This window comes from Thalassophryne amazonica, chromosome 15, assembly GCF_902500255.1.
Source record: "Thalassophryne amazonica chromosome 15, fThaAma1.1, whole genome shotgun sequence".
Taxonomy (NCBI): Eukaryota; Metazoa; Chordata; class Actinopteri; order Batrachoidiformes; family Batrachoididae; genus Thalassophryne; species Thalassophryne amazonica.
The window spans coordinates 6,307,037-6,330,856 of record NC_047117.1 but is presented as its reverse complement, the minus strand read 5'-3'; the positions used below and the strand labels follow the sequence as shown (position 1 = coordinate 6,330,856).

The window sequence follows — 23,820 nt, the reverse complement described above, 5'->3', positions numbered from 1 at the left end:
TAATTATATGCCAATCTCCAACCTTCCTTTTCTCTCAAAAAAATTCTTGAAAGGGTAGTTGTAAAACAGCTAACTGATCATCTGCAGAGGAATGGTCTATTTGAAGAGTTTCAGTCAGGGTTTAGAATTCATCATAGTACAGAAAACAGCAACAGGAAAGATCCAAAACTTGTAAAGATGTGAAAAAATAAATAATTACCCAGAAAAACAGAAAGGGATACACTAAATTTGACAGTCACCGTGATGACACAGTGACACTGTACCATTACTTAGGGAGAGCCCTGGACTGTTAATGTTTTAAAACGCAAAAGTACTTTTTATATCCGATTACTTGATTAATCGCCAGAATAATCGATAGAATACTCGATTACTACAATAATCAATAGCTGCAGCCCTACTGTTGACCATAAATTTTTATTACAGAGATTAGAGCATGCCATAGGTATTAAAGGCACTGCGCTGCGGTGGTTTGAATCATATTTATCTAATAGATTACAATTTGTTCATGTAAATGGGGAATCTCTCACAGGACTAAGGTTATTATGGAGTTCCACAAGGTTCTGTGCTAGGACCAATTTTATTCACTTTATACATGCTTCCCTTAGGCAGTATTATTAGAAAGCATTGCTTAAATTTTCATTGTTACGCAGATGATACCCAGCTTTATCTATCCATGAAGCCAGAGGACACACACCAATTAGTTAACACTGCAGGAATGTCTTTCAGACATAAAGACATGGATGACCTCTAATTTCCTGCTTTTAAACTCAGATAAACTTAAGTTATTGTATTGGCCCCACAAATCTTAGAAACATGGTGTCTAACCAGATCCTTACTCTGGATGGCATTACCCTGACCTCTAGTAATACTGTGAGAAATCTTGGAGTCATTTTTCAATCAATCAATCAATTTTATTTATATAGCACCAAATCACAACAAACAGTTGCCCCAAGGCACCTTATATTGTAAGGCAAGGCCATACAATAATTACGTAAAAACCCCAAAGGTCAAAAACGACCCCTGTGAGCAAGCACTTGGCGACAGTGGGAAGGAAACAACTCCCTTTTACAGGAAGAAATCTCCAGCAGAACCAGGCTCAGGGAGGGGCAGTCTTCTGCTAGGACTGGTTGGGGCTGAGGGAGAGAACCAGGAAAAAGACATGCTGTGGAGGGGAGCAGAGATCAATCACTAATGATTAAATGCAGAGTGGTGCATACAGAGCAAAAAGAGAAAGAAACACTCAGTGCATCATGGAACCCCCCAGCAGTCTAAGTCTATAGCAGCATAACTAAGGGGATGGTTCAGGGTCACCTGATCCAGCCTGCAGTCTGAGAGCGAAGCGCTCTATTGGGGTGATATGGTACTATGAGGTCCCTAAGATAAGATGGGACCTGATTATTCAAAACCTATAAGTAAGAAGAAGAATTTTAAATTCTATTCTAGAATTAACAGGAAGCCAATGAAGAGAGGCCAATATGGGTGAGATATGCTCTCTCCTTCTAGTCCCCGTTAGTACTCTAGCTGCAGCATTTTGAATTAACTGAAGGCTTTTCAGGGAACTTTTAGGACAACCTGATAATAATGAATTACAATAGTCAGCTTAGAGGAAATAAATGCATGAATTAGTTTTTTCAGCATCACTCTGAGACAAGACCTTCTACTTTAGAGATATTGCGTAAATGCAAAAAGCAGTCCTGCATATTTGTTTAATATGCGCTTTGAATGACATATCCTGATCAAAAATGACTCCAAGATTTCTCACAGTATTACTAGAGGTCAGGGTAATGCCATCCAGAGTAAGGATCTGGTTAGACACCATGTTCTAAGATTTGTGGGGCCAAGTACAATAACTTCACTTTTATCTGAGTTTAAAAAGCAGAAATTAGAGGTCATCCATGTCTTTATGTCTGTAAGACAATCCTGCAGTTTAGCTAATGGTGTGTGTCCTCTGGCTTCATGTATAAAGTGAATAAAATTGGTCCTAGCACAGAACCTTGTGGAACTCCATAATTAACCTTAGTCTGTGAAGAAGATTCCCCATTTACATGAACAAATTGTAATTGTAATTTTTGATCAGGATATGTCCTTCAATGCACATATTAAGCAAATATGTAGGACTGCTTTTTTACATTTGCGCAATATCTCTAAAATTAGAAAGGTCTTGTCTCAGAGTGATGCTGAAAAACTAATTCATGCATTTATTTCCTCTAGGCTGGACTATTGTAATTCATTATTATCAGGTTGTCCTAAAAGTTCCCTGAAAAGCCTTCAGTTAATTCAAAATGCTGCAGCTAGAGTACTGACGGGGACTAGAAGGAGAGAGCATATTTCACCCATATTGGCCTCTCTTCATTGGCTTCCTGTTAATTCTAGAATAGAATTTAAAATTCTTTTTCTTACTTATAAGGTTTTGAATAATCAGGTCCCATCTTATCTTAGGGACCTCTTAGTACCATATCACCCCAATAGAGCGCTTCGCTCTCAGACTGCAGGCTTACTTGTAGTTCCTAGGGTTTTTAAGAGTAGAATGGGAGGCAGAGCCTTCAGCTTTCAGGCTCCTCTCCTGTGGAACCAGCTCCCAATTCAGATCAGGGAGACAGACACCCTCTCTACTTTTAAGATTATGCTTAAAACTTTCCTTTTTGCTAAAGCTTATAGTTAGGGCTGGATCAGGTGACCCTGAACCATCCCTTAGTTATGCTGCTATAGATTAAGACTGCTGGGGGGTTCCCATGATGCACTGAGTGTTTCTTTCTCTTTTTGCTCTGTATGCACCACTCTGCATTTAATCATTAGTGATTGATCTCTGCTGTCTTCCACAGCATGTCTTTTTCCTTATTCTCTCCCCTCAGCCCCAACCAGTCCCAGCAGAAGACTGCCCCTCCCTGAGCCTGGTTCTGCTGGAGGTTTCTTCCTGTTAAAAGGGAGTTTTTCCTTCCCACTGTCGCCAAGTGCTTGCTCATAGGGCAGGGGTGGCCAAGGTCGGTCCTCGAGAGCCACATTCCTGACACTCTTAGTTGTCTCCCTGCTCCAACACACCTGAATCCAATGAAACTTGTTAGCAGACTTTAATGAGCCTTTCAGGAGTGTCAGGAATGTGGCTCTCGAGGACCGAACTTGGCCACCCCTGTCATATGGGTCGTTTTGACCGTTAGGGTTTTTTCTGTAATTATTGTATGGCTTTTGCCTTACAATTAAAGTGCCTTGGCGGCAACTGCTGTTGTGATTTGGCGCTATATAAATAAAACTGATTTGATTTGATTTGATGGAGAGACGATCCATCATACCCAAGAACAAAAACATTAAATCATGAATAGAAACAAAAGCAGGTATCATAGAAGAACATGGCATATTTTTAAAATGTGTTATCAAAACGAAGCTTTCAGTTTTCACAGGGCGGCCAGACGTTTAAAGGGCATAGCGCACGTTATTTAAGATTAAAGTATTTATGATGGTAAATCCATGCGTGCACATGCAGTAATAATTAGTAGTCACTGATGAATTTTAATGCTAATTATCCCTCTCACTTTGGGAGTCAGCAGGTGCATTTCCAGAAACGTCTTGCTCGGCATTTCTCTGTGTGTGACATACATTTTAGGAAAAGCAGAAACATCCCGATGGCCAGCAGAGTGAAATGAACGCTGCTACATCTGATAACGAAGTTTCTGAGCTTTCATTCAAAAGTGATGACTTAGATTGACATAGAGTGTACAGAGAGGAGACGACACACTTCACCCCGAAAATCTTACATTTGTCAGGGTCTGTCAGATTTTTTAACCTAATGTGTGGTAACTCAGCTGTCTGTGTCACCACACAGACGTCTTATACTATTTACACTCTTTTACTGCCATAAGGAACATGCACGTAGAATGTCTTCACAACGCAGTTTTTACAGGCTGCCTGAACATGTAAATGTATTTCTTACATTGGAAAAAATCCAAACATTATTTTCAGGAGATAGTGGACTTTCTAACATCCCAGAATCATGAGAGAACTTTGTGAGGAGGTGACAGCAAAGCTGCCATGGGACATTATTGTCTGGCTGGTGATCACGCGTGAGCCATGTGTGAGAACTTATAGTGGACCTGGACATTGTTCTCTGGCTAGAGTTTACACGTGATCAGTGCGTGAGGACTGAGAGTGGACCTGATCATGGTTCTCTGGCTGGCAATCACGCATGATCCATGCGTGAGGACTTCTTTGGTGGAGTGGACTTTACATATTTAATCTGGGAAATCATTCTATAAGTGGGTGAGTGCCCTGTTCAGTTTTTTTTTTTACCTTTTGTATGTTGTTCTTCTCAGTGGAGCTGGTAGGGTTTATTTTCCGTATACTTGAGAGAGTCTGTCAGATTTTGGATCTTGATGTGTGTGAGTCTGTTCTACAACAGAGCAGCACACTGTTTTAACTCCATTATAGTTGCCGCAGTGAACGTGCACACTCACGCGTACCTCTCAGCTGTTTTTCAGGCTATATCAATTTCAGGCTCTAGCAGACACGGTTTATAACAGCCCGCGTTTATGACTAATGCCTGTGCACGCACACTAAGTCTTCTCACAATGGAGAGCGGGCTGCTGGTTTTCCCGTGACTGCATCAAAATGAAGAGCTGTCACTTTAAACACGAGTCACCATAACACAATTTCACACTTAAGTAAACTTTTCTATTAATCTGCAGCTTCATCTTAACCACAGCTACATTCTATTCAAGCGTGGACTGGGAGTTTTCTTCAAAGCTGCGTAAACACTGTTGGAAACACTTGGAAAAATGAATACTCAGAGGTACTTGTTTTCGGCAGTCTCTGTACTTTGAGACCGGTCACAGAAGTACACAAGTAATCCTGATGTAGGATTGGATGGTCACTAACAGCCTAAATCTAACTTGTTATAATTTTGGTGCGACATGTCCTTTAAATGTGGCTTGAGTTGAAAATGTAGACTACTACAAAAATATCGTTTAAAGCTATAGGGCCTTTCAAATTTAACAAAACTGAGAAAAATTTTAGTTTCTACCAAAATCCAAGTTTTATAATGTTGGTATATTTTTGTAACATATTGCAAATTACATGAAGAGAACATATTTATCTGGGGGGAATTCCAGAGTGACTATTGTCTTCCTTCCTTCATCATCATCATGCAGGACTAACTACAGGACGAAGCATATGCATGAGGTTTTGAGATTACTTGTGACTCATGTTAATTAATATCCATAAGATATCTTTTAAATCACTATCAAAGCCACCAAATATTCATCATAGTGTCTCATTCCTTGAAATTTTCCCCCTCAGGGGTTGAATTCCAAGCAAAATTCCATGCTGTTTCCAGACAGCATGAATTTTGATCATATTGGCAATATCATATTAGGAATCCTTATCAATTGCAAAGGAATAAAATTATAGTGGTGCCAAAGAAAATTATTTTATTGCCTTAACTTGAAAAACCCAGTGGCACTATACCTTTAAGATGCGGTAACAACCCATGTTTTAATGCATCGTGGCATAAACACCACAACATAAAGGTAACAGTTTTTACTTTCATCTTTAACAGTGCTGCGACTGACATGGATGTGGGATTTGTTATTCCTAAAACTTCCACCAGTTCAGTCTGTGCACAGTCGTCAGTGAACAATCTTCATACACACTTTTAGACGAACAACAGGTAATCTATCTGCCACAGCAGTCACCACACTTCCTACATTTGAGATGTGTTTCCTTCTATGGTGCACCGAAAACCTCTCACTTGTCAGCTCACTGTCTCAGCAGCAAACGGTATAAAAGACTTGAAAGCATGACAAATGACACTCTGGTTGATTTGATGTTATTCCACTGACACACCCATGAGTAATTAGGTGTCTTTATCGAGTGCCTTTGCACCCAGTGGCGCATTTCATGCTGATTGCTTCACGCCATGTGGACAATAAGTGTGGGTTAGACACACAAATACACTTGCATTTTCTGTTTCAGACTGTGGATGAAAGACTGCACAGATAGGGCCCTTAATGTCTACCTCCTAAGTTGTGTTAAATAAGCGTCACAAAAAAAGGATTGTTAGTTAGATAGTTGCATTTTCATTGACCCGTCATCATTTCCTCGTCTTCCTCACCTGGGATTCATTGTCTGTTTTCTGTCCACCGTCTGATTGTTGTTTGGACCTTCTCTTTCTCCTGATGAACACAGACAATTAACATGAAAATAAATGGCATTAAAATAAACCAAATCACACAAGTAAAGATTCATTAATGAAGACAGTCAAAGTCACATAAAACTGCTCACCAAATGCAAAGACGGCAAACAGGAGTACAGCAACCAGGAACACGGTGATGACTGGAATGGCAGCGATTTTAATGATGGCTGCTGAATCTGTTAATTGTTATCAGAAAGAATTCATTTAATTACAGCAGCTCTCAGAGAGCACGTGTACTTCAGCAACGTAACCACACAGTCGTTTACATCGACTGTATCAGGGACTGTGCCGAATCCAGTCAGGGTCAAAAATCAATTAACTGATCAGAATGTTCCTAATTATTTAAGAAATTTTGATGAGTGAAAGTAATTAAGACCTGAAAGACTGCAGGTGTCCTGAAGAAACTATAAACTGCTCTAAACCACTTTAATGTAGTTTATCGTGAAGTTGTCAGACAGTAGTACAGTACACTCACAGGGCACTTGCTGTCTTTCAGCGGCTTCGATTTTTCACGAGTGGCATGAAATTCCTCCTTTGTGCGCGAATCGGATTCAATCGTGTTACAGTTGTATGTAAAGGTTCGTGCACCCCTGATGATTTTCATGATTTTCCTTTATAAATCATTGGATGTTTGGATCAGCAATTTTCAGTTAAATATATCATATAGCAGATGACCACACTGATATTTCAGAAGTGAAATGACGTTTCTAGGATTTACAGAAAGTGTGCAATAATTCTTTAAACAAAATTAGGCAGGTGCATAAATTTGGGCACCCAACAGAAAAAAATACATCATATTTAGTAGATCCTCCTTTTGCAGAAATAACAGCCTCTAAATGCTTCATATAGCTTCCAATGAGAGTCTGGGATTCTGGTTGAAGGTATTTTGGACCATTCTTCTTTACAAAACATCTCAGGTTGTTGGTTTCTGAGCATGGACAGCCCGCTTAAAATCACACCACAGATTTTCAATAATATTCAGGTCTGGGGACTGAGATGGCCATTCCAGAACATTTGTCTTGTTCCTCTGCATGAATGCCTTAATAGATTTTGAGCAGTGTTTAGGGTCATTGTCTTGTTAAAAGATCCAGCTCAACTTCAACTTTGTCACTGATTCATGAACATTGTTCTCAAGAACCTGCTGATATTGACTGGAATCCATGTGACCCTCAACTTTAAGATTCCCAGTACCTGCACTGGCCACACAGCCCCACAGCATGATGGAACCACCTCCAAATTACTGTAGGTAGCAAGTGTTTTACTTGGTCTGCCGTGTCCTTTTTCTGCCATGCATACTGCCCCTTGTTATGTCCAAATAACTCAATTTTAGTTTCATCAGTCCACAGCACCTTATTCCAAAATGAAGCTGGCTTGTCCAAATGTGCTTTAGCATGCCTCAAGCGACTCTGTTTGTGGCGTATACGCAGAAAAGGCTTCCTCTGCATTACAGCATCATACAGCATCTCTTTGTGCAAAGTGTGCTGTATAGTTGAAAGATGCACAGAGACACTAAATGCAGCAAGATCATGTTATAGGTCTTTGGAGCAGGTCTTTGGGTTGACTGTGACTGTTCTCACCATCCTTCGCTTAGCTTATCTGAGATTTTTCTTGGCCTGCCACTTCACGCCTTAACTAGCACTGTGCCTGTGGTCTTCCATTTTCTCACTATGTTCCTCACAGTGGAAACTGACAGCTGAAATCTCTGAGATAGCTTTTTGTATCCTTCCCCTAAACCATGATGTTGAACAGTCTTTGTTTTCAGGTCACTTGAGAGTTGTTTATAGGCTCCCATGTTGCTACTCATTAGAAGAGATGCAAAGACGGGAAACATTTGCAAATGGCCACCTTAAATACCCTTTGATTGGATTCACCTGTGTAAGGAGGTCAAGGGTCAATGAGCGTACCAAATGCATTTTGTGTTCTAATAATTAGTGTTAATGTATTCAAATTAATAAAATGACAAAGGTGCCCAAATTTATGCACCTGCCCAATTTTGTTTAAATAATTATTGCACACTTTCTGTAAATACTAGAAACTTCATTTCACTTCCCAAATATCAGTGTGTTTGTCTGCTATATGATATATTTAACTGAATTTCTGATCCAGACAACCAATGATTTATAAAGGAAAATCATGGAAATTATCTGGCGTGCCCCAACTTTTGCATACAACTGTATGTGTGAAGGGGCCTTTAGGAAGGAACCAATTAAGTTGTGAAATCGAGGTTCAACTAAACAACTGCAAATTATAAATAAGACAGTGCTAATTCGGCTGAGGGTATTTAGCATTCTGTTATATTTAAAGTGGCAGGAATTTTAGCCATAGTTAAAAAATAATATACTCAAATCCCATCAAAAATATCATACAGAAAGCAAAACTATATAGTTTATCCCATCTTTAAACTTCTGTTAAGTCACTATGACTGGATAGTAGGTCAACATCTTTTGGTCAAAGGTTAAGTGTGTATCACTAATAAATAAAATGTCAAACTATTATAAATAAATAAAGAATTATGAAGATATTGATACATTTCTCTTTTTTTTTGGTGCCATATGACCAGAGAAATGAAGTTATGAACATGGGAAATTAGCCTGATTTCACCTGCCTCTGATAAACGCTCAGAAACCTCAAACTGTGTGCAATATGAATTTTGGTGACATAATCTCAGGTCACGCCCCTAAAATGAATGAGGAAAACATCTTCTTTTTTTTTTTCAGTGTGAAATCTGTGTTTTTTGTGGACTTTGATGGTGAATACGTCAAAATAGTTAAAGTGTATGCTTTGCAAGGATGGAGTCACATGACTAGCGTTGCTTGGTTAGGTGGCGAGAATTTCCAAAGATAAGATTTTGAGGGAGGAAAGTTAGAATTCTTTTTATGGTGTCCCTATGGGTGGTGTTGCCAACTTGGCAAATTTCTCACAAAATCTGGTGACTTTCCAAACCCTCTTGGCAACTTATTTTCTCAAAAGCAAGTAGCAACAAATCGAGCTACTTTTCCTGGTGTCATTGAAGACTTTTCTGGTGTTTGGCAACTTGAAAGTTAAACCACGATTGATCTGTGAGTCGGACAGTCAACAAAGGTGTGAATGTGTGAATATGAGCACATGAATTTACCTGATTTAATGTTCAGACTCACGGTGGAGGTTGGCTTCCAAAGATGTTTTGGGCTTCACAGTAATAATCCCCACTGTGTTCAGGTCTGATCTCAGGTGATGGTCCAGACGGGTCCTGATGCTGTTTAGAAACATTTTCGTTTCTTCTTGTACCAGGTGTAAGTAGCTGCTGGGTTTGCGTCACTGACACAGGTCCAGATTCACCTGAACGTCCCTCTGTGATGTCACCAGGTGGACTCACAGACACTGAGGAACTCTTTGGAGCATCTGTAAAAACATTTTTATGAGACTAATGATTAATTAAATGAGACAGAGGGAAAGTTCAGAACTCTGTACTATACATTTTAATTAGAATTAATTAGTTTATTTTTTATCTAATTGATTACTTTCTGAACATTTCAAAAGTGGTTTTGTGTCACTGTAAAGAAAACAGTGAAACAAATATTTTAGTGTCGGTGTATAAACGGTCACAGCTGTGCGACTGTGAGCCAGTTGATCCATTTGGTTATTTTTCCTGTTGTGAATTTTCTTTAGTTTGATTTTCAGAAATAAAATGCCCAAAATGAAACATATTTCTTTTCTCCACCTCCTCTCTGAGAACTGATTTAATTTCACATTTAGTGTCATTACATGTCGTCTGTTTTTTTTTTTCTTTTTTCTCCACTGTGTGACAGAATGGATCCGTCTCATCAGACAGAGATTCATTAGAGGACGTGTCTGTACACATTTATGGACAAATATGAGAACTGAAAGACTTCTAAAAGACCAGTTTCATTTCTAGGGTGCCTAAATCTTTTGCACATCACTGTAAAATCTGACTGTACATATTTATACTCACACTGAACATTCAGAAACACAGGAGCAGATTTCTTCTCTCCAAACTGATTCTGAGCTCTGCAGGTGTACGAGCCGATGTCACCAGACTTGATGGAGGAAAAACGATATGTTCTTTCTGCTCCCTGAAGCTGGTTTTGGTTCTTGTACCAGGTGTAAGTAGCTGCTGGTTTCGCATCACTGTCACAGGTCAGAGTCACTAAACGTCCCTCTATGACGTCACCAGATGGTCTCACAGACACTAAGGAACTCTTTGGAGCATCTGGAATACAAGTATGGAAAAGAAACAAGAACTCATTTGATGGTTTTGTGACTTAAATCCAGCAGAGCTGCACGTTGAACGAGAGTAACATACTGTTAGCGGATGCTCAAACTAGGAACGGGCAACGCAAAGGTTATTTGTCGTTTTGTGAAACTCGTGCAGTGCCTGTAGGAAGTTTGTAGTCCTACAGAAAATTGGGAGCTAAAAAAATTTAAATTAAAAAAAGACCATCACCTGATCAATACCACATGATGATACCAAATGTAGACAAACTGAGTTCTAAATAAAGTGTTGTGAAATGGCGTCATCAGCATGCAGCACTTTGAAATGCCACCAAAATGAATATACCTGTGCAGCATTTGGCACAATGCTATAACCCTCTGGAGTCCAGGGTATAATTGGCCGTTTTTGGCTATTTTTATGCCCCACACGGCGCTTCAGCCGCAAGGCGGGGCATATAGCATTCAGGTTGTCTGTCTGACCTTCTGTCAGTTCGTCTGTCCTGCCGCAATTCGTTCGCCGCAACATAGCTCGGCATCTTTTGCTCGTAGAAACTTAATATTTGGTGGGTACATGCCTTGGAGGAGTACTTCACATGGGTTCGAAGGCCAGTGACCTTGACCTGCTTTTTAAGGTCACCAGTGGTTGCATTTGTTTGGAAGTCTGGCGACTGTGACCAACTTTTTATGGTCAGTTTGTCACATCCTCAAAATAAATATTATGGCAATCTCCAATTTTTTCACTTTATATCCCAGTTTACATTCAAACACATAATGTTCAACCAAATACCCACCTGATACAAGTACATATTGCTGCACTTTGCATGGAAAATAATACTGCGCACGGGGCATTTCGTGATGAATGTCTCTAGTTGGTTTTACCTTTTATAATTTACCTTTAAAAAGTGTTTACCTGGCCTTGTTTGGTGTCATTTTTTTTTTCAGCACAACCTCACCTGTGTGACTTTACAGTTTTTCATTCATTCTGACCGACTGTATTAACACAGTGAACCTAAAATCACACAAAAAACATAAAATCCAAGTATGAAAAAGTTTGGGTTTTTTACTATGAAAACCACAAACTTGTTTAACGAACCATTTTCATAACTTCAAATGCAAATATATATTGTAAATTTCAAGAACATATGTACAAATGTAGCAAAAACAAAACAAAAACAAGACAAAAATACAACTATTTACATAAATGCAGGAAATGCTTCAGATGTCTTTCACCGTCCACCATCCACCCTTCTCATTCTTCACCCTTCTCCACATTGTCTCACCCGAAAACGCATGATGGATGGTGGAGCACACAAACACCACCTGTGTGTCCATCCACTTTACAAACACCAGAAGCCCCTCTCTTATCCATCTTGTAGATCCTCTTTCAGATTTTTTTGTGAGAGCATTTGCCCTCCCTTTGGGGCATCCTCATCTGTTCTCCCTGTATGTGCCACATGCCCCAAACTTCATGTTAGCCAGGTCCATGAACAGTTTGGGACTTGTGTAAAAATTGTCCATGTAAATGTGGTACCAGTACCAAGCGAAGACGACTGTATCAGGTTCATGACCACATCGTATGACTCACTTGTGTTCACAGTCTTGCCAGTGTAAATGGAAAACTTGTGTGTAGCCATTATAGCCAATACAAAAAGTTTCATGCCCCATTTTGTTGGCTTGTCCTTCAAATATTGAGTCATTCCAGTTTTTGCCTTCACCACCACCATCCTTTCATCCACTGCCAGCTCCCTCCTCAGGTGGTAATAAGCCTGGCAAGCACTGAGGATGTCATCATAAAGAAGCCTGACTTGAAACATATCATGACCTGCTGTTCCCTTTTTTTTTTTTTTTATCATTTTCTACATCCCCATCTGGATCACTTTGGAGGATGTTCCAGAATATTGATTTAAATCTGTCTCTGGACATTACTTTTGCTGGAAAGGGCACAGACAAAATACGAGTTTGTTTCCAGTAGTCCTGGAGACTTGGCAGTGACACCAACAACGTGTATATCAGAAGTCCAAAAAAACTGTACAAATCTTCCATTTCAGTGTCTATCCAGTTGTATTTTTGTCCCTAATGCCTTGTTTTTTGCAGCAATTTTATTTGTGTTGGTGCAAATTGTTCTAATTGTGTCAGTTGCAAAAAACAAAAGAAAAAGGTCTTTTGGACTTTTGGGTGGAAAGTGTATCAACCTGGACTCCTGGTGTTCTCCGAGGCTGAAATCTGCTTACTGCTGGACCAGTGACTGCATCCTCCTCTGTGTTCCAGCAGTCAGTGCTGGGGTGTGTCAGTGGTGGGGCGTGTCTCTGCTGCACATCCGAGCGTAGATCTGGATCTGGAAACAGAAGCGCAAGCTCCGACCCTCTGTCCAGATCTCCATGCATACGTTGGTGGATCCACCTGTTTTGGCTGCTCCTCCAGAACAGAAGAGGGATCATCTCTTTCATGACCAGAATCCTCACTGTCTATTTCAGACTCTGACAACTCACTGCACGCTCAGTCTATCTCCAGTTAAAAAAAAAAAAACCAAAGCACTTTCTCCACATTCATAAAATGCCTCATTTTTATTAAAAACAAACAAACAAACAAACAACAACAAAACACTAACCACACACGCTTCCCACCAGTAACAAAGAGAAGACGCACACACAATCAGACCCACATGGCGTGGGGGGCTGTGATCAAACACGTGGGGTTTGTGAACACGTGGGGTTAATGACTTCTGATTGGTGGAAGATTTTAGGAGCCAACCAATGAGGAAGAAGGAGTCATATTTTCCACCACTGTTGCTGCTGCAGTAGAGAAGGAAATGATCCTTTTGGCTGCATGTGTGTACATAAACGCACAGTGAAAAATGGCAATAATATTACTGAAAACGCATGGTCAAGTTATACTCGGCCTATTAAAAAAATTTAAAAAGTGCTATAAAGGATGACGTCTCAACACATTTTTAAAGGGAGCCTTAGAGTGCAGCAGATTGAGTGTTATGTCTGCCTAATTAGGTCATGTGACTTTTTTACATGAGGGCGCGTCATTCGACTCCAGAGGGTTAATTTTCCATCAAAATATTTTATTTTACAAACTATATATCATCATTTTTGAATGGTCTATCTATTAAAGAGTAAAACTGAAACTGAAGGAAATCAATTTTAAGGCCTGAAAGAAGTTTTTGTAGAAAGTATTTTGTCCAAAAGCACCACATTTGACAACGACTGATGCATTCTGAGCAAATCTGGATGTTGAACCCAGTAATTATACGGGGTCGACATCATCTTGATATTTGCACAAGCAAGAAGGATTTAAATACTGTAATGGAACTGAAACTGAAGTCAGAACATTAATTGTATCATAATAAGTTACTTCAGTGACTGACATTAGATAGAATGTGCTGCCACCTACTGTCTGTACGTCTTTAAACTGGAAAATGGCAAAATAAGTGTGTTTGGACAAAATCAATGATTTCAAGTACGTATTTTCTGCTCGTTTCCCAGTTCATATTTTTTTCAATCAACTGGTCTTGATCCCACAAACAAAAAGTTACTGTTTGACACTCTGCAGATCTTTTATAACCCTGAGCGGAAACTGGACTCATTTTTCAAAACGGCTGCAGAAACAGACGCCATATTGATTGTTTTGGACAAAATGAGTCTGATGGACAAACAGTCAACAATCCTCATCCAGAGGTTTGGACACAAGATTCGTCTTTGACAAATATCCAGATTAAAGATGGATGTTTCCCAGCTGCCTGTTAAACGCTGCTGCTGCCGCGTCCATTTTGCTGCTTAGCCCCGCCTCCACCCCAGCATCCAGCTCTGGGCTGTGATTGGTGGAAATGTGTCTAATCATCACTCCCCAATATCACAAGTCATCATCTGTGGGGAGGGATGAGGGCGGAGCCTCAACGCCAAATTCAAACTATGTTCTGCTGCTATAAATACGCTAAACGTTGTCTGACTGAACTGTATTTGATGCTAACTGCTCCCGCTAACCACAGTTAATGTGAACGAATGCAGAATCAAGTCCACACAGAAAAAAAAACTTTTAAATATATATTTAATGACGCAGAAACATCAGATTTCTATCAGTCAACATCCTGAGTTTAGGATGTTTGAGTTTTGGAAGAAAAACTAGTTCCACAGTGAAATAATAAACTTACACACTGAAGCAGAGCGGTAATCCTCAAATCCTTCCAAAGTGCACCAGATTTCATCTCCAGGATTAATCCGTCCATAATAATAAGTTCCAGTGTGAATTTTCTGTCCGTTATTGAACCAGACAAAGGAAGAATAAGGTGGATCACATTCACTGTGACATCGTAGAAACACATAAGTGTGAGACGAGTTGCTGGTTGATGAGACGACTTTGACCTGAAGATCTGAATCTAAACAGGAAACAGCATCATCACTGATCATAAAACAATCTGACAGAAACAACATTAAAACTCTGAGCAGGAAATTAAATGTTACGATATCCACCAAAAAATGACTCTGATTCAATTCACACCAAGATTAATATTATAAAAATGTTCTCTGTGTCAGGACCATAAGTAATTGGACAATGGCTACTTGTTGGTTTTTGTCATTACCCATAATGCAGTGTGGAACGGCACGTTCTGGTGTGCGTCCCTGACGAATCAGAGCGGATCAGTTCAGCCAGCTGTTGATTATCTGAACACATCTGACTGAGCTGATCCTGACAGTTGGAAAATGTGCAGTACTTTGTGTCCTGAGGACCAGGTTTGGGAAACCCTGGAGACCACGACTGTCAGCAAGACAAAAGTCAGTTGTCAGTTGTATTTTGTCTTGCTAACTTCCCAAAAGTGTAATAATCTCTGTACCAATAATGTAATAACTGGTTCTACATTTGCAGAACCTGATCATGTAATAACGTCCCAATATTGTAATAACTTTGATCAATGTTGTTGCAGCAGGTCACCAATTTCTGAGGTCCAAGAGGTGAAGACAACTGACTGATTTGTTGTTCTCTTTACCTTTAACCTGCTGCTTCCTTATTTGCAGATGATTTATTTATATTATTGTGAATACATGTTTTTTTTTATTTTAAAGAAAGTATTCAACTGTCAAGATAGACATTGAGTTTTTTAAAAATAAAAATAATATATTTTAATGGGTGTGAGTTTGTAAAACTAATCACCTGTCAAGATGACAGCAATAAAATATCTGCAAAAACCTGATAAAATACAACTTGATTTTTTAAAATTTATTGCAGCCAGTCAAGTAAATTAAACTTTGTAATTTTATAACAAAAGAAAATTATGTATTTTAAAGTTGTATAGTTGTCATACATTTTTCATATTATTATTATTATTATTAATAATAATAATAATTGTAATAATAAATATTAGACTGTCACCAGCTTCATATTAAAAGCTGCTAATTTATACAAACACAGAATCTTCATCTGGACTCAGAGATCTTTAAATGTTGATCAGGAACAGTTTGTCACCTGAACCTCAAAATACAGAAATCTCAAAAATCAGTAGATAAGAATCTTCTGTTCAACATTTGGATATGAGTGAAAATGTTACCTGTGACAGTCAAAGTGACTGCATGAAGAACTGTAAAGCTTACAGCTCCATGGTTTGATATGAATCGAAACTTGTATTCAGCTGAGTCGGTCTTTCTCAGGTTCTTGATCTGCAGAGTGCAGACGTTCTGATCAAAGAGATACTTCACCCGACCTGAGTACTCAGGGTCTGAACGCAGATCCACAGGTTGGTTATTTTTATTCTTTTTCACAAACCAGTATCTTCGTTCAACACTGATAGAAACAGAATTCCATGTGGCTGGGTATGTGTATCTGCAGGGCATTTCCACTGTGGATCCTTCTGGTGCACAGATGCTCGTAGGTCTATAAGTTACACTCCAGTCATCCTGAGTCTGAACCACTGCAACACACAGCAGAACACAAACCAGTCATCAATCTGATTCAACAAACAGCTCAAAAACACACAACTTCCTAAAACGACTCCAGATCCACGAGCTCCCACTGTAAGTCAGTGAGAACTAGAAGAGCACTCAGAGTGCAGCCTCCAGCATCACAAATCATCATTTACAACACACTTTACTGACATGTTAATCTTCAGTATGTCAATGAAATGGAGGCCGTTGATAAAACACAGCGCCCCCTATAGGCTCTGGATCAACCTGCCCTGGTACATCCGCTCTGTGGGATCGATCGAGGTTTTTAAATCTTCCCTAAATACACACCTCTTCTACCTGGACTTTAATCAAGTTTAAGTGGGCTTCTGGCAAAATATTAATTTAATTTTAATTAATTTCATTATGTTACTTTATTCTGTTTTATTGCACTCTGTTATGTATTTCAGTGTTATTTATTTGTTGTTGTTGTTGCATTTTATTGATTATCTTGTTTTAAAATGTGTACAACACTTTGGTCAACCCGGGTTGTTTTAAATGTGCTCTATAAATAAAGTTTGAGTTGAGTTGAGCGCCTCCAAAATATTACTGCTTAATTACTGCATAATTAGAAAACTGTTACCAACCAATGGAACCATTAATATCAGAGCAGTTTTCATGTATAATCAAACAAACAAAAAAAAAAGAAAAAAATCTGCAGTTTTCCAGCAATTTGAGTTTGAATGAGAGCAAATGCAGAAGAAACAAAGACAAATTGTAATCATCCTTTACCAGCTACACAGTTAGGTTCTGTTTTCAAAAAAGGGCTTGAATAAAACGCATTTTCTGTTCAAAGTAGACAACAGATTTTCAAATATATTTTGACCTGCTGAATTCAGAAATTTCTGTTGCCAAGTTGTCTTCACTCCTTCGCTCCCTGATTTACATAAAACAGCATGGCCCCTTGTTTTTATCAAATTTTCTACAATTTTGTTGTTTGTTTGTCTATAAAATAACATGAAACTTATATTTCAAGTTCTGTGCAATATGCATGAGTTATGTAATCATGTCATGGCAGTTTTATTTGTGCAGCTCTTCGAGTCAACACAAATTTCCTGGAAGGGACAATAAAGTGTATCATATCGTATCGTATCATATCGTATTTCCATGTATTTTGACCTGCCGAAGTTACCATAATGGACACTAGCAAGCTGTATCTCTACTCCTTTACCTCCTAATTAGCATAATTCAACATGGCCATTTGTTTTTTATCACATTTTCTACATTTTTTTAAAGAATTGGGTCTATATAAAAATGAAACTTCTATTTCCACATATTTTGACCTGCTGAGCTTAAAAATTGATGCTAGCAAGCTGTATCTCTACTCCTTTACCTCCTAATTAGCATAAAACAACATGACCTCTTGTTTTTATCACATTTTCTACATTTTTTAAAAATTGGGTCTATATAAAAATGAAACTTCTATTTCCACGTATTTTGACCTGCTGAGCTCATAAATTGATGCTAGCAAGCTGTATCTCTACTCCTTTACCCCTAATTAGCATAAAACAACATGGCTGCCTAATTTTGGTTTTATTGTGCACCAGAAAAGAAAATGAAACTTTTATTTCCATGAATTTTGACCTGCTGAATTAAAAAATGCAGTCGATACCCATATGGAAAAGATATACATACATTTTATAAAGTTTGTATCTGTTCTATCTGGAACTTGTAAGTAATGCATGTGACAGCCAAACCAGATGTAAGATCCTGAGTAAATTTGTACAATATGTGACTTATATAAATTGGGAACTTAAAAGAACAATATATGACAGTATTTCCACATACAGAATCCTTAGTAGATATGTGTAATATCAAACTGAGACTTATAAGCACAACACATGTCAAATATAAAGTTTATTACTGGAACCGATGTAACTTCTTGTAAATTTTTTCTATTTCTTTTCCATATGGGTAAACTGTATCTTTACCCCTTCACCCCAAATTTGCATAAACAACAAGATCGCTCGTTTTATTTATTTGTCTGCTTGTATGTGTTCCAGAACTAAAATGAAAAAAAGTTTTTTGGTGAGATTATTTGCAAAACAACTATATTAAAGCTGTACATGTAATCCTTTATCCCCAATTACAATAATCAAGATTAGTATTATTGGGCAGCACGGTGACTTAGTGGTTAGCACTGTTGCCTCACAGCAAGAAGGTCATAGGTTTGATTCCGGCCTTTCTGTGTGGAGTTTGCATGTTCTCCCCGTGTCTGTGTGGGTTCCCTCTGGGTGTTCCCAGTTTCCTCCCACATTTAAAGACATGCAGGTTTGGTGAATTGTAAACTTTATAACTGTCCAGGTCTCCTTTACAATGGGACAAACCTGGTTAAATAAAATAGTATTTTCACACTGTTATGCCTCCAGTTATGTGAAATGCATGTATAATTAATGATATTTTCACAACTGTCTAACATATTTTCATTTGAAAGTCTTAAGCAGAGTAGCTAAAGATGCCAAATTTTCAAAGGCAATAATTGCTGTCAGTTTTATACAAGTAGGAAATTGAAATAAATCGAAACAATGCTTCTTTAATGGCCCCTTCACACATATCACAAAGTTGGGTGAAAGAAGCAGAAAACGGCCGAAAAACTGTGGAAGAAAATGCATTGGGGAACTGCAGAAAATTCTGCCTGCTGTCATGAGGGACACACGGTCGGACAGGTGCAAACTATACATCAGCGATGGTTTCCTGTACACTTGTGAGACCACATCCTGAACACACAGCAGAGGAAGGAATTAATGTGCAAATGTACATAAATCAATGAAAATGTCAAAGGACAAATTAATGACAGATCACACAACATTATAAGAACAATGAATGTGTAAATGTAAGACAATCTGTTTCTGCTCTCATTGTAATAAAATGAAGAAAAAAATACTGTGACTGTTTTGGTGCTCTGGCAAAACAAATTCCTTCCTTGACAAAGCTCAATTTTCTTTTCTAGTACAAGAAAATGTGAAATTTTGATAAATTGGGCGGGTATGTAGTATTAGCAAATTAACACAACTTGGAAACAGCCTTTTTTTTTTAATTCAGCAGGTCAAAATACAGAAGAATCCCTCTGTTGTCTGCTTTTAGCATAAAATACCTTTGGCAGTCTACTTTTCTGAAAATGGAACCTCACTATACACCTGGAACATGGTTACAAGTCCTCATTCATTCTTGTTTTTTAAATCTGATGTGTTTCCTGTCGGTCACATTTCAGTGGAGGTTGTTGTTCTGCAGCCACGAGAACATGATCGACCTCTTTAGCTGCACCAACCTTATCTGAGGACCAAGTCCAGCTGTGCCCAACACTGGGACCAGGATCCAGCAACTCATGAACCAACAATAAAATATATTATTCTGGGAAATTTAACTAAAGAAAGACTCATTTAAAGCATTAATAAATCACTTTAAAATGCTTTGAAGCAAATATTTGCCATTTTTAACGTGTACAAAGTATAAACAATCTAAATTGGTGATCCACTTCACCGGTTGTCTGTAATCTCTTTATTTTCTAATAAATTCTGACCAGGTCTTTTTTTCCCCTCTCAACCTTCTTCTGATACAAACTAAACAGTTAATCATATTGTTCATTTCAGCCAACAAAGTGTCAGGAGAAGGATGAGTCGTGACGAGGAAAACTAAGTTTATCTTCTTTTACTGAAGAACAGCAGGTGTACAGCTCTGTGGACGCTCTAACTCCGGTGCAGATGACTTGTTGAGCCACACCAGAGCCAGCGAGCAACACACACATGCACGATCTAAAACAGACTGCCTTCACTCTTTTTTCACCCCAAAAATTCACAACGTGCCTACGTAGTTCCGGTAGCACATAAGTTACCATAACACCCAAATTAACGAACATAGCTGAACTTCTAACATAACTGATACACCAAACAACATGGGGTATAAAACAAAACAGTAAGTGTTCTGGTGTTCTCCCAGCGGTAATGCAGAATTCCCTGATGAAGCTCCACTTGATCCAAAAATTGCACTTTTTTTACAGTGCAATTTTTTTTTTTTTTTACAGTGCAGCTTATTTTGTTTTATAGTGCAGCCGTTTATTTTCACTTGCTTTACTCAGCTTGTAGTCATCAGTCTGATGCTTTAATGTCTGTTACTGATTCAGTCTTTTTGCAGTGCAGCAGATCTTGTGTCATTTTTTACAGTGTAACAGCCACTTGCGCACACACGCACACACACACACACACACACACACACACACACACACACACACACACACACACACACACACACACACACACACACACACACACACACACACAGAGAGCGCCGCTCTACTTCTATGGCGTCAGATCAGTGACAAAACCCCACTCAAGTAAAAAATACATTCATGCATAGATATTAACTGTGAGCGCACAAGAATCACTCGCCGCGTGCAAATTATCTCTGCGCGCGCGAGGACCAGCGCTCCCCCCGCCGCTCAAATTTGATTTCTGCTCGTGCGAAGTTTATTTCTGCTCGCTCGTTTGAAACTTATGGCACTATGTGGGAGGGAACCAGGTCGACACTGGCTCTGCTGTGATTGGCCGTCTCTTGAGAGCGAGGTTTGATTGACAGTTCTTCTCTGTGATGCAGAAGTCAGTCGAGGTCAACAGCGTTAAGCAATTATCACCTCGTTTCTGCTTAAAACCTCAGTCATCATCAATCTCAGCGACCGATCTCTGAAGCTTCTGGACAACAATCATTTCCACATAAATTCAGCATCATTTCATAACAAATTACAGGAAGTCTGAGAAATGACCTCCTGACACCGACCAGACTTTACTCTGTACACCCAAACCGATCAAAGGGAATAATGTGATTATTAACCATCAGATGACAAATTAAAACCTCTTAAATCACGTCCAAACCATGACACCACCACCTCCCTGAAGGAGACTGTAAAACTTGTGCCAAATACCAGTGCAGATCTGGCTGTATCCGCTGTGGCGACCCAGAACAAAACGGGAGCAGCCGAATGGACGACAACAACAACAAGCAACATATTCCAACAGGAAGTCTCAAAAACTGGAAACATTATTTAAATTTGAACTCATTTATCAACAAAAGCCAGCTTCCTCATTAAGTTGTGTGAATGTCCAGTAAATATCCAGTACCTGCCACAGAGAGGAGGACGACAAATCCACTGGCTGCTGTGACAATCATCACTGTCTCTTCAATACCTTAAAATAAATAATAGCTCAGTCACATGTGCTTTAAATAATGTGGATCAGTTCAGAACAATGAAGATGTTTCTGTCAAACGGAGCGAGCTGTGGGGCTGAAAGATGCTGCACATGAAGGTTTTATGGTCTGAGCTCGGCTTCCTTCCTCTTTCCACTCATTTGCATAAATAAGTGGCTGCTTGGTTCATCCCCAACATGAAACAACGAAATTTATTCTTACATGAATTTGGTGAGTTTGTCTCTGATTTGGCAGCTCGTGTGGAAAACATTCTGATTGTTGGTGACTTCAACATCCATGTAAACAAGCTCTCTGACCTCTTCTGCAAATCATTCATGGACATTACAGATATAGTAGGATTCAGGGTTCGACTCACTTTAGTGGAAACACCCTGGATTTGATCCTCGCTTGTGGTCTGAGCGTCTCAGATGTTGACATTGTGTCTCTTATGTCAGTGGTTTCTCATCACCCTCTTATTCAGTTTACAGTTTCACTGTCCTGTCCACTGGGACAAGACACTTATTCATCATCTTGACGTCACATCAACTCCAACAGAACCTGAAGCCAGACTGCCTGATATCTTAGCATCACTTTCTGGACATGATCATTGGGTGGACAGCGGTTGTGGACAGCTTAAAGTCAACGCTCACAAGCCAATTGGAGACGTTTCCTTCACCTACTCTAAAATCACACACCCTCAAAACATACTCACTGTAAGCACTATTTTCTTATTAAGTCGTTGTTTATACTTTGGTTTACAGTGACTTATAAGTGTATTTTATTTTGAAAGGTTTATTACCAAGCTTTAAGACTTCCTCACTTACGTTACTTGAATAGGAAGTGATTTTTTTTCCCAAATCTTTATTTCAACAAATACAACAACAAAATGAACATATGACACTGGAAAGCGACACAAAAGGGAAAAAATAGAATAACTTGTACAATAACAAAAGTAAAGGGATTCCTTATAGCAAACGACAGTTTTATGACATTCGGGAGAGTCTGTACGTTTAATACTGCTTATATTATATTATTCAAATTCAGTCAGCAGTCTTTGTAAATTTGGAGTCCTTTTCAATACTCTGCATTTATGAATATTGAATTTACCAAACAATAATGAAAGGTTGATTTTTTTTTTCTTGAACAACAAGGGGATTTTACACTATATCAATACAATTCAAATTCTTTGTTAAATAATTGGAAGATTGGCTTTTGATTGGAGAATTTACATTTATGGATACACACCCGTCGCTATGGGCGGGCCCTAGGGGGTAGTGCCCGCCCACTGATATGCTTGGGCTCGCCCACCCATGCCAGATCACAGTCACACATCTCAAATAAATAAATAGGTAAATAAAATCCTAATTTCATTTTATTGTACTTGCTTTGGGTTAAAACGGCCAGTGTTGCATAATCACTAAGACATTAAATATATTAAAACCGTGTGAGTTTGTTGGAAAGTTTGTCTACGTATGTAATCACGTGTTGCCCAGCAACAATCAGTTACCGCGTTTATGGGGGAAATGAAGTGTGAGTTTTTGAAAGAGAGGACAGCGCTGGCTCAAAGTAGGTCTAAATTTTTATTGTGTGTGTGTGTGTGTGTGTGTGTGTGTGTGTGTGTGTGTGTGTGTGTGTGTGTGTGTGTGTGTGTGTGTGTGTGTGTGTGATGGCAATTACTATTGCTTTTGCTACCCCTCTGTTGGTTGCTTTGAAATGCACCCGCCGTGGTGTTTTTTTGTTTGTTTAGTTCGAGATGCTGCGTGTGATCTAATGTTATTTGTACTTGTGTGTGTGTGTGTGTGTGTGTGTGTGTGTGTGTGTGTGTGTGTGTGTGTGGTGTGTGTGTGTGTGTGTGTGTGTGTGTGTGTGTGTGTGTGTGTGTGTGTGTGATGGCAATTACTATTGCTTTTGCTACCCCTCTGTTGGTTGCTTTGAAATGCACCCGCCGTGGTGTTTTTTTGTTTGTTTAGTTCGAGATGCTGCGTGTGATCTAATGTTATTTGTACTTGTGTGTGTGTGTGTGTGTGTGTGTGTGTGTGTGTGTGTGTGTGTGTGTGTGTGTGTGTGTGTGTGTGTGTGTGTGTGTGTGTGTGTGTGTGTGTGTGTGAGAGAGAGAGAGAGCGCTGGTCCAGTCATGGTTAATGTGATGATTATTGTGAAGGATTAGGACTGCGTAAATAGTAAAAATAAGCAAAAATAAGCTATTAATAGTGGTGCCCACCTGGTGGATTTCATAAGCCCCCCTTAAGACTGAGATCTGGCGACGGGACTGTATGGATATAGAATTTTCCAAGAATAAGAACCAAGTTAA

General features: G+C 39.0%; 1 protein-coding gene across 1 annotated transcript; it reads right to left on the bottom strand.

The window, feature by feature from the left end:
- Nucleotides 1–9,314: 9,314 nt before the first annotated feature.
- LOC117525763 (sialic acid-binding Ig-like lectin 10) lies at nt 9,315–21,596 on the bottom strand. The gene is made up of 5 exons (XM_034187698.1): nt 21,444–21,596; nt 15,942–16,301; nt 14,550–14,768; nt 10,134–10,391; nt 9,315–9,562 (listed from the first exon to the last, which is right to left on the bottom strand). Exons 1-5 carry the CDS (start codon nt 21,490–21,492, stop codon nt 9,315–9,317), a joined length of 1,134 nt encoding a protein of 377 aa, XP_034043589.1. The 5' UTR covers nt 21,493–21,596.
- Between the last annotated feature and the right edge of the window lie 2,224 nt (nt 21,597–23,820).